The 12,400-nt window shown below is 43.5% G+C and overlaps 1 protein-coding gene across 9 annotated transcripts in view; it reads left to right on the top strand.

Annotated features, from left to right (window-relative positions):
- Positions 1-12,400, top strand: part of GRIN1 (glutamate ionotropic receptor NMDA type subunit 1) — a 127,597-nt gene that overhangs the window by 65,613 nt on the left and 49,584 nt on the right. For all 9 annotated transcript variants that reach the window (XR_016312414.1, XM_089675141.1, XM_089675138.1 and 6 more), the window contains 4 exons: positions 351-495; positions 4,962-5,045; positions 6,184-6,319; positions 10,293-10,420. Coding sequence is in view for 8 of the 9 variants with exons in the window: in XM_089675141.1 (XP_089531267.1) it covers positions 351-495; positions 4,962-5,045; positions 6,184-6,319; positions 10,293-10,420 (493 nt within the window). In the remaining variant the exon portion in view is untranslated. The remainder of the gene's footprint in view (positions 1-350; positions 496-4,961; positions 5,046-6,183; positions 6,320-10,292; positions 10,421-12,400) is intronic.

Raw genomic sequence — 12,400 nt, 5'->3', positions numbered from 1 at the left:
TCCTAAACAGTAATGCCCTAAAGCCTTTCATCAGTCCAATTTTTTTTTAGTTAAAGCTATATTGAAGAAAAGCTAACATTTTTAATAAAATTTTATTTCTCTGACTTTATTGGGAAACCTTTTTCTTACTTTCAGTTCCTGTGACCCATGTACAAGACAAATGTGTATGGTAGTCACTGGTACTAACATTTCCCCATTCCACTAAATAAATTGTTTTCTGTCCCTGTTGGACAGATTTCCCCTTATGTCTTATTCCTACAGGAAGTGAGAGGAAATCTCCTCATAAGGGGAGAAGTGTTTCACGAATTAGTAGATAAAGCTACATGTATATTTGTGTTCTCTTATGTCAGGGTGCTAATGTCCTCCAAATACCCAGAAGGTGTCACAGGAAGGGTGGAATTTAATGAGGACGGAGACAGAAAATTTGCCAACTACAGCATTATGAACCTTCAAAACCGAAAACTCGTCCAAGTTGGGATATTCAATGGAAGCCACGTGAGTAGCACTTCAATCTGGACTATGCGCTGAGTAGGTTTCCCACTATTCTGCAGATAGTGCACCTTTAGAGCTGTGTAAAGAAGACCTGTCAACAGTGATTTTTACATGTAGTAGTATTGTTGGGAATATTGATAATGATATACATGCTCCTTTTATGAGATAATTTTGCACACGCTGCTCTATGGTATCATGCAATCTTGAGTGGCAGCCCTGCTTCTTTCATCCCTTTGTATGATTGAGAGGCAGAGTGCTCCAGGAAATGGTAAGTGAACACTGGGAGACTAAGTTAAAAGAGACCCCAGTCTCACAACAGGGTCAAAAAGATGGAACCCCTTATGATGGCAGAATGATGTCAGTTTTTAAGACGTGGAATTGGGAGTAGCAATTTTTTGCACAACTAATATAATTTATTTTTTATGAACACTGCTGTTTCATATTAAGCTCACTGTTGACAGGTTCCTTTTAATTGCCACTTGTCTATACAAATCACGGGTCCAACCGTGTTTTCATAGCTTTCCACCACTGTCACCTATTCAGGAGGATAAAGCTGCTAAACCATCATGGCTGCTCTTTTCCCCCTAATTTCTTGCTTTTGTAAACATAGCAATGAGCTTGTATTATTACAATACATGATTGAAAGAAGACAGATTCCTCCAGCAATGACAATTATTACCTCTATAGTGTTATCCAGAAATCTCTGTAGGTGTAAACATCAAACCAGTGCTGCTACATTGTTAAAATCTGATGATTTTTACAAAATAAGTGATCTGCTTAATAAAACATTTAAAATATGTGTAGCCTGGTCCTTAAATTTACTTACAGAATATTTCTTCGTTACAAGTTTGATTTTCCTTCTTGCATTGGTGGACAGTGCTGACCTGGAAAGTTTCCCCAACATAGGCAGTGGAGTGTGGTGACTAATGCTACTCAGATTGCTTTTGACTGGAGGGACTTCCAGCAAGGGGATGCAGCCTGGGTCTAGAGGGAGGACAGAGACTCATTGGTGGAGGAAGTGACATGCAGCTTTGGAACACGTGCGCTCTACTGAGTGTGTGTGTGGCCCAGGCAGCTGCTGCATAAGTATTGTGTGCGTATGTGTTTCGTTGTATCCAGGAATACTCTGTTCTCAAGTTGTGCTGTTGCATTAACAGGCTCCAGATGAGCAAAAGGGCCTATACCTTTCAGCAAGCCTCTGGCCAGTTGGCTGTGTTTGGAGGGGAATCAACATGGTCCGTGTTGTCGTTACCAAGTAGTGTCAGGAACAATGGAAAACTGGGGTTGTATGTAATCATAAACATTACTGGGGCCTCCTGGGAGGAAGGACAATTTAATCAGGCAATGCTGGAATTGGCACCTGCCAACCAAGTGTTTGTTCTGGAAAAACAAGTGGAACAAACCACAATCGGCACTTTCACCATGTTGTTGTGGAGGAGAGGCATTCTGGCCTGTGTCCAGGAGGCTAACCTATGGCTGACCAGCAACATTGTAGCTCATTTACTCTAGCTAGGAATGCCAACTAGAAACCCTGTGAGTACGAGTCAAGCAGCATTTACAGAAGGATTCCTGCTTGGCAAGAAAAGTTGGAAGAGTGGACCCGAGTCCCGCAGAAGAGGGAAAAAAGTTAAATATCCAATTTTTTAAAGGAGGGAGGAGTAAAACTAATTAAAGTAGTTAGGCAGTGTGAATCTCTTCACAGACAGAAAAAGGACAGAAAAGGCCTCCAACATCTTGTTCTAGTTTGAAAATATTTATCAGAAGAAAGAGGAGATCTTGAAGTACTCTGTGTGGATTAGAATACTATGAGAAGAGGAAGCCATGTAGAACAAAATGGAAAGAGTCTGGGGCCAGAACTGATTTGTTGGAGTTCAATACCCTCTCCTCCAATCCTCGCCGGCTCTTCTCCACTTTCAACTCTCTACACTCTCTGCCCCCACCTCCACCCAGTACCTCACTCACCGCCCTTGAGATTGTCAATCACTTCAAAAATAAGATTGACACTATTCGCAGGGACATCGCTGCTGCTCAGAGCTCTACCCCACCTACCTCTTCTCACACAGCAACCCCCTCAACACCCCTCCCCCTTGGCCTCACCACTGTTCAGACCTCCACCCCATCTAACATCCATCTAACCCCACTGAACATCCCTCACACAATAGCCCCCTCAACACTCCACTCCTTCGACCCCACCACCACTGAGGAGGTCACCAAGGTCTTCTCTGAAGCCCGCCTCACCACCTGCCCCCTCGACCTTGTCGCCTCACAACTCCTACGATCTCCCTCCTCCTCCATCCCACGCTCCCTCACCCACATCTTTAATCTCTCCCTCTCTTCTGGCACATTCCCCTCCCCTCTGAAGCACGCACACATCACTCCCATACTTAAAAAGCCCTCCCTGGACCCCACTGACCCGAACAAACTTAGACCCATCTCCCTGCTGCCATTTACATCCAAACTCCTTGAGCGCTTAGTCTATACTCGCCTAAGCTCCCACCTCAACGACAACAACCTCCTCGACCCCCTACAGTCTGGCTGCCATCCCCTACACTCCACTGAAACCGTCCTACTCAAACTCACAAACGACCTGCTAACCGCCAAAGCTAATGGCCACTACTCAGTGCTCTTACTCCTCGACCTCTCCACGGCGTTTGACACAGTCAACCACCCCCTCCTCCTCAAGAAACTACACTCCCTTGGCCTCAGAGACTCCGCTCTCTCCTGGCTCTCATCCTACCTATTACAACGCTCCATCAGCGTTACCTATAACATTACCACCTCCCCCCACTCCCCCTCTCTGTTGGGGTCCCTCAAGGCTCTGTCCTCGGGCCCCTTCTCTTCTCCATCTACACCTCCTCCCTTGGCCAACTGATACACTCTCACAGCTTCAACTACCACCTCTATGCCGACGACACGCAAATCTATCTCTCAACCCCTAGCCTCACCCCTTCAGTCTCCGCCCGAATCACCAGCCTACTGAACGACATATCAGATTGGATGTTGCTCCACTTTCTTAAACTGAACCTCTCCAAAACCGAGCTCCTAGTCTTCCCCCCAGCCCACGCACCCCCCCCCCACTGACTTCTCCATCACGTCCAGCCATGCCACCATCAAGCCCACCCCGCAAGCCAGAGTACTTGGTGTCATATTAGACTCCAATCTATCCTTCCAGCTCCAAGTCCAATCGCTAACAAACTCATGCAGACTCCACCTCCGCAACATCGCCAAAATACGCCCATTCCTAACCCCAGAAACTACTAAGCAGCTCATCCACTCCCTCATCATATCACGACTCGATTACTGCAACTCCCTCCTCACTGTCCTGCCTCACAACAGGCTATCCCCACTTCAGTCGATCCTTACTCATCCACCTTATCAACTGCTCCGTTTCCACCACCCCCTCTGCCAATCCATCCACTGGCTTCCGATTGCACAACGGATCAAATTCAAACTGCTAACACTGACGAACAAAGCTGTCCATAATTCTGCCCCAAACTACATCACTGACCTAATATCCAAATACCACTCAAAACGCACTCTCCGCTCTTCACAAGACCTCCTTATCTCTAGTTCCCTGATCTCCTCCTCCCATGCCCGCCTCCAGGACTTCTCCAGGGCATCACCCATCCTCTGGAACTCCCTACCCCAATCCATCAGACTATCACCCGCTCTCTTCTCCTTTAGGCGCACCCTAAAAACCCACCTCTTCAGGGAAGCCTACCCCACCCTCTGCTAACTGTCGATCTCCTCCACTCTTCCTACCACTCCATCCCCCACAGCTTTTCCTCCCGTACCACTATCCCCTCCCTCCTAGATTGTAAACTCCAAGAAGCAGGGCCCTTGAACCCCTCTTGTATCGCATGGCATTGTTATTGTGCTGTCTCATGTATTGTCCCCCATTGTAATGTAAAGCGCTGAGCAAACTGTTGGCGCTTTATAAATACTGTATAATAATAATAATTGGTATTGGTTGGAGGGACTTCCAGGAAGGTGGTGTATCTTGGGTCTCGAAAAGAGAGGGAGGACAGAGACAGATGGTGGGAGGAGGTCTTGTGCAGCCATGAAACAAGCATGCTGTACAACATGTGTGTGGCCTGGGCAGCTGCTGCATCAATATTGTGCTGAACAGGAATCCTCTCAAGGACAGAAGAACATAATACAACCAGCAGCTCCTTCAGGGGTAGCACTCAGGGGTGGACTGACAATTCATGGGGCCCCCGGGCAATAGGGGATCATGGGGCCCCTGTGTCCTCGCCCACACTCAAACTACACCCAAAAAAGCCTATGAAATGTACCAGAGGCATCTCAAGGGGCCCCCTACTGACCCCGGGCCCTCGGGCAGTGCCCGAGTTCCCGAACAGTCAGTCCGCCCCTGGTAGCACTACAGATGAAACTTACACTATGTCAGGAAAACAAAGCTTTATCTTCTGTTATTAGTCCTTTATTTTGATTGCTCTTTTATCTTGCAGATTTTACAGAATGACAGAAAGATTATTTGGCCGGGAGGTGAAACAGAAAAACCTGAAGGGTACAAAATGTCGACCAATCTAAAGGTATAAACTTTACTATAGTTTGTGTCTTTTACATCTATGGTGTCAGAACTTGCTATGCTATTCTCTATAAAATGTGTAGGTTTAAATAGTTTAGAAATTGCCTTTATTTTGTTGTCAATACTCCAACAATGAAATTCAGTCAATTCTTAATTTTTTTTAGTTTTGCCTAAAGTGGGCAAATGTTGAGACCCTTGTTAGGTTTTAAATGCTGTCTATGCCCGCCTTAGAGTAGATTTCTCCTCCTTACCTTTCTGAATCCTGTCACTTGGAAGAGAGGGGAAATCTCCCCAATGGTGACATAGCCAGAAATAAAATCTATAAAGTAGAAGAAAGGTAAGGAGCACTTGATCTCTTAAAGCAGTAGCTGTTCTCAGTCAGGTCATAAGCACTGTAGGGGGAGTGATTCTCCTTACGCAAGTTTTCCAGTGGCCAGCAGTCAGCTCTTTGCTAAAGGGTAGGGACAGGGTGTGCAAGGAGGAAAGCATTTTGGTGCTTTCCAAATTTCCAGATCTGCTTTGCAGATCTAAATGTTCCTCCTCATACAAGAAAATGTGCTTTTATGTCTGTCTGTATCCTTGTAGGGGAATTTCCCCTCAGTTCCTATTCTGTCAAAAAACAGTCAGATAGAATTCAGGGAGATTCTGTCTGACACCTATTAAATAGGTAAGAAGAGGGGAAGCTTCCTCTTACTTCCTGTTCTTTCTGATACAATTAAAATAGACAGAAAGTGGGGAGATTCTAACACCCATTAATAGCAGGAAAGTCGACAGAATTTTTTTTGCTTCCCTTTCTGTCTGATAGCTGACAAATGGACAAGAAAATCTGCCAAACTGGGACACAGACAGTAAATGAAAAGCGGAAAGTCAAGTTTTGGCAAATGTTGGGCTCTGAACAAATTTTCTGCTGCAGTAAAAGAGGTTTCAACCTTAAATTTATTGGCCTTTATAGTTTGTTCCCCCAGAATTTCTTTATCTTGTAGGCTTCCTTCAGTGCCTTTTCAGCCATGCCTGAGATGTAACACAAAGAAGCTTTCTGGAAGAAAGAATCTTATGCAGAAAGTACTATAAGCCTGAATTGTGGGTTCTTGCACTCTGATCTTTGCTCTTTAATGTATTGTCATCTTCTATTCCATCCACAGATAGTGACTATTCACCAAGAGCCGTTTGTTTATGTCAAAGCAGCATTACCAGATGGTTCCTGTAAAGAGGAATTTGGTATAACTGGTGAGCTTATCAAAAAGGTTCGATGCTCAGGGCCAAATGAGACCATCCCAGGTAAGTAGAGAACTGTATTTTTCAGCTACTCAGAGGCTGTGCATGATATAAACACTATCCATATTTTCTATTAAAGTGGAGCTCCAGCCAATATTATATATTTTTCAGTTTTGGACAGAGTTCAGAAGGTTTGCAATCTCTGTCCAACTTTTATTGCTCTGTCCTTTTTGGGAAGATTTATATTCACTTCCTGTTCTACTGACCACATAAGAAGTGAGGGAAAATCTTCCCATGGGAAATATTAATGGCAGTAAAATTAAAATGTTCTAACAGGCGAGGAGCATGTCTACAACTCGTGTAGCCCAATTGCAAAATTTTGATGGGGCCCCAGCTTTCATTAACTTCCCTCTCGGTGATCTCTCTTTTAGACGTACTCAGCAAATTTATTGTATCAACCTACCTGAAATTCTCAAACATAGCTACTTTAGCAAAATTAGAAGAACCTTACTTTGACAAAATGTGATAATCTTAGGTTACCCACTAGAAAATCCAGCACCAGCTCCTGGCTGCTATGGCACAGCAAGAATTACAACTCCATGAAGAGCAGAGGATCTCTTTCTTTGCAGAAAGAAAATGGAAGAACTAGTACAGCAGCAACTGGTGTAGGGGCTCCTCAGTGGGGATTTTCTCTGCATAACTAACTAAAAGAGTAGAAGATGCCCAGCTCCCATGCTACTTCTCCCAGATAGGCCATTTAATCCATAGCCTATGAATAGGTGGGACCAAGCTGTCAGTGAAGACAGATGAAACTGGCACAGTATTTACTCTACTCCTTGTAGGGAACGTGGTCTTGCATCTCCCTTCAGTCTCTGCACATATGCATGTTCAAGGGACCTCTGAATGAAGGTACATGGTCTAGTCCAGCAATGGGCAAACTACGGCCCGCGGGCAGTATACGGCCCGGCGGACCTTTTAATCCGGCCCGCGGAGCGTGATACTGTCAGGATGGCTGTCAGGATGTGTGTAGGCAGGGCAGCGTGACGAACGTGAGGGGAGCTAGGCCCCTCTCACAGTCCGCCCTGAAGACTGGAACGGCGCGGGAACACGGCGAGAGGAACACGCGGAGCAAAGGTAAGTGAATTGACACAGGGGGGACTTGGGGACTTAATATGGGGATGAACTAATATGGGGAATGAATTACTATAGGGGGGATGAATTACTATAGGGGGGATGAATTACTATATGGGGGATGAATTACTATGGGGGATGAATTACTATGGGGGATGAATTACTATATGGGGGATGAATTACTATGGGGGATGAATTACTATGGGGGATGAATTACTATATGGGGGATGAATTACTATGGGGGATGAATTACTATGGGGGATGAATTACTATATGGGGGATTAATTACTATGGGGGATGAATTACTATGGGGGATGAATTACTATATGGGGGATTAATTACTATGCTTACTATGGGGGAATATTACTATACTTACTATGGATGACACATACACATCATTCATCTACTCTTGGTCCGGCCCCCGGGTCCAATATATGAACCCATTGTGGCCCTCAAGTCAAAAAGTTTGCCCACCCCTGCTCTAGTCTCACCCTTCACAGGTCCTGACTTTTTGCAATTACCACACAATCCCATGGAGTGCATAGTACCTAGACACCATGGTCACTTTCTGAAAGAGTGCTGAGCCCTAGAGCAGATAAATGGGGTGAGATAGTTATAGCTCTAACCCTGATTCTAACCTTCCTCAGTCTATCCAAAAACATCTAATAATAAATTAAAAAGATTTAGCTGGTGTTGCACTTTAAATGCACATGGCTTGTCTCCTGTAAATTCTAACTTTAAGAATAGTCAGAAATGTAAACACAATTTAAATCCTGCAACAATTACAGTTCAACTTCAACATTTCCCTGCAAACATTGAGATAAAAGTTGAATCACAGGTGCTGATACATTCACTTAGATCAACAATGTCAAACTCAATTTCATGGCAGGCCGCATCACTAGTTATGGTTGCCTTCAAAGGGCTGGTTGTATCTGTAAGACTATATAAATTTATTCAGGGTTTTTTTTTTCTTAGAACTGCATTGAACAGTGGGTGTAGCCAAATTGCACAACAGTGGGGGGATCTTAAAGGGGCAATAAATACCAGGAGGGCATTATGTGTGGAGTTCAGGGATGCATAAAGTACAGAGTGAAGGTTCAGATGTGTGCTATGTATAGAGTGTAGTTTCAGGGGTGCCCTATGCACAGAGCGCAGAGTACAGGGGTGCGCTGTGTACAGAGTGCAGGGTTGAGGAGTGTGCTACATACAGAGTGCAGGGTTTAGAGGTGTGCTATGCACAGTGTGCAGGATTCAGCTTTCTTTCATAGGCTGTCAACATCTCACCCCTCCCGGCTCTGACCACTGCCTCCCCCTCCAAAAGCTGCTCTGCATCTCACCTACTTGGCCCTGGCTCTAGTGCCTCCTGGCAGTGTAGGCAGCTCCACCTCTCTCTCACTTGCAGGGAGATTATTGGTCAGCATTTGTGCACCCAGGCACAGATAGGGATCACAGTGCAGCTTTTCATGTAATGCCCCATCCTACACTGCACCTGCATTTCATTTCTCCCCACCATGAGTGCTGGGTAGGCAGGGATCTGTGAGAGCCACCAAGAGGAAAGTTGTCATGGCTGAAAAAAAGCCCTGGGTGCAAGGGCCCCATAAAGTGGCCTGGTGGCCTGAAGGCCTTATGTTTGACACTTGTGACTTAGATAAATGGGTTTTAGAGCTATCTCTTTTCATTAATGTGGAGGGGCTGACTCAGCTGAGTCTATTCCACATCAGCCGACTATCTAACCTCCCTTATCCTTCCTAGCAAAGCCATGTAAAGGGATTCTCAAAAATCCTCAAACAAGGCTTTAAAGTCTGGTTTCTAACACCTTAGAAATACTTCCTGTGTATTTACATTAGAGAGCTGGTAGGCTGTCAAGATTCTGCTGTCCACATAAATAGCTGAGAGTTCAGTGTCTCTATTGTGAACTTTAAGGATGAACTTCTCAATGCATATAGCTACAGAGATGAGTGCCAGGTTGCTGTAAATTGTTTTCACTGCTAATTCAGAATATGTAAACACTTTAGAAGGCTCATTTTAAAACTCTGATTAACCTATCTGCTCCCTTTCTGCCTGGCATTAAAGTGTATGCAAACTAAAAAAATAAAAAAATAATACATGGTGGCTTACTATTCACTAATTTCAGTTTATTTCTTTTTTTTTTCTACAAAGTTGCATTTTAATAACCCTACCTGCTACTTCCTAGAGTAGCAATGTTCCCTGAAAATCTCTATATAGGATCATCATTGTCACCATAGAAGGCTCCTGCTGCGGGCCGTGTGCTGATATGTAGAGGCACAGCGCGTCTGTGCCGTTACATGTAACAAAGCTCTAGCCTGTGATTAGCTGTGGAAGCCATTGAAAATGATTTCAGCTACAGCTGTGACATGGTCCACAATGAGGTAGTATAATAAGGGAGCTGCTAAGCTAGGCATAGTACAAAGATTTTAAAAGGTAGAAAAGCAAATTAAAAGAAAAAAATACATGAACTACAAAAAAAGATGTATTTTTGGAAGGTTTAATTATCTTTTTAAATGCATACACTGCACCGGCTGAAGACATGGAGATTTATAATGGGGGCTGGATGGGCCATAATCTCAGACAAGCGTCAGCCAATGGCTTCTTGGGAATGAGATATCTCTAAAGGAATATTTTTGGTAACAAAGTATATTTTTTAATTTTTTAATTTCATGTCTTGCATCAAACGTCACTGAAGGATAAAATATTTTACATGAGAAACGTTCTGTTCAAAATATTACCATAAATGCATAGCTTCTCTGTTGAGCTCTACATAAACTACAGGTCCTCATATTTCAGATGGAGGAATGATCCTGGTTCCATCCTACACCATCGATCTCCCATTCCCATCATCTCATTTGCAGTTGAAGAATTTTCCATCTCCCTCTGTCTCTACTAGGTCGCCCCACCATCCCCCAGTGTTGTTATGGCTTCTGCATTGACCTGCTGCTGAAACTTGCCAAAGAAATGAATTTCAACTATGAATTCCACCTGGTGGCTGATGGGAAGTTTGGTACACAGGAGCGGGTAGGTGAATTACATACCCCCTTCCAATATTGAGTGCATGGTTGCTACTAATCTCAGCACAAAATTTACCATTGCCTTGAAGAAAAATATGCCTTCTGTTTGCTTGTAACTCTTTGTAACCTGCGCAATAAAGTCTTGTTTTTTTTGTTAGGTGGAACTATTTGTTTTATTTTTTTTCTTGTAATTTTGTATTAATTCCATGAAAAGACTATTTTTAAAGTTGAACTCCATACTAAATAAATATTGTCTGAATACAAGGATCATGTGTGTTCTTGTTGAATCCTGGTGTGATTTGTGCATTTCATAGTTACATAGTTAGTCTGGCTGAAAAAAGACAAAAGTCCATCCATTTCTTCCTAATCTAATCCAGTGTGAAAATATAACTCTGCGAAAGAGCTTCTTGTAATAAAGACTGGTCACTGCTGCCCTCTCTCCTTGTGCAGGGTGACTGGTCTTGTCTCCACCCCCTCCTGTAGTTTTCTGCAGGCAGCCTGTAGTGGGTGTGGCCTGCTGTGTCCTTCCCACAACTCTGCTCTCTACACAGGCTATGTACAGCTCAGTGATAATGTCACTGCTACTTTTACAATGTAATATCTGGATTTGTGAAAATATTTGGTGCACATAAAGTGGATTTACATCATTTGTGGTTTTGGAGCAATATATTTAAATAAAATTTTTTTGCCTGGAGTTCAGCTTTAAATGCTAGAGGCATATGAATCTGAATATGTATTGGTAGTTTCCTGTGATCCCCTATAAAGCAGCACTCTGGTTGGGAGAGGGAGTAACAACACAAGACGCCAGCTGATCTCTATAGCAGTACACACATGCTGAGGGAGGAGAGAGGAGATGAACACATCAGTGTGCTATTGCTCCTTCTTGTCCAATCAGCTGGCTAGGGGGAAATGTTTTCTTTAGCTGCACAATGATACACTCTTTGGCAGGTAAAACAGTGCACATAAATGCATTTATTTGTTTACCTGGAGTTCAGATTTAGGACCTTATTCATAAAGACTCATAGACCCCTGTTCAAAGGACAGCCAGCCTGCAAAAATCAATTACTTACTTATGGCTGTATAAATCTTCTTGCACATCCCAGTGTGTATATCTGCACAGGAACAGATGCAAAACTCTGGATGCAGTCTATTTGCATCAAGAGCTGTTCATCCTTCTCTGTACAGATATACACTCTCAGATGCGCAGGGAGATCTGTACAACTGCTGCATCTGTCAGCCTGTCATTGATTATTACAGGCTGCCTGCCTTTGGCTCCACAGAACACCAGTCACTCTTTGGCCACATAAATGCGGCCCTCTGCACAGATGTAGGGGTGGGTGCCTCCATGTGAATGAACCTTAAAAGTGAAGAATAGTGGACATACCCACTTAGAGAATGTGTATGTATATATATATATATATATATATACAGTATATATATATATATATATATATATACAGTGGCCTAGCCAGTCTCCAGATCTCAACCCCATAGAAAACCTTTGGTGGGAGTTGAAAGTCCGTGTTGCCCAGCGACAGCCCCAAAACATCACTGCTCTAGAGGAGATCTGCATGGAGGAATGGGCCAACATACCAGCAACAGTGTGTGCCAACCTTGTGAAGACTTACAGGAAAAGATTGACCTCTGTCATTGCCAACAAAGGATATAGAACAAAGTATTGGGATGAACTTTTGATATTGACCAAATACTTATTTTCCACCATAATTTGCAAATAAATTCTTTCCAAATCAGCCAATGTGATTGTCTGGATTTTTTTTCTCATTTTGTGTCTCATAGTTGAGGTCTATCTATGATGCCAATTACAGGCCTCTCTCATCTTTTTAAGTGGGAGAACTTGCACAATTGGTGGCTGACTAAATACTTTTCCGCCCCACTATATATATATATATATATATATATATATATATATACACACAGGTGCATTTTGCAATACAAGCTCCTGGGAAATATGCTAAGGCTTGCTTTT

This window comes from Staurois parvus, unplaced genomic scaffold (assembly GCF_062004578.1).
Source record: "Staurois parvus isolate SC_StPar_1 unplaced genomic scaffold, SC_StPar_1.0 ptg000154l, whole genome shotgun sequence".
Taxonomy (NCBI): Eukaryota; Metazoa; Chordata; class Amphibia; order Anura; family Ranidae; genus Staurois; species Staurois parvus.
This window is presented reverse-complemented; position numbering and strand designations above follow the sequence as displayed.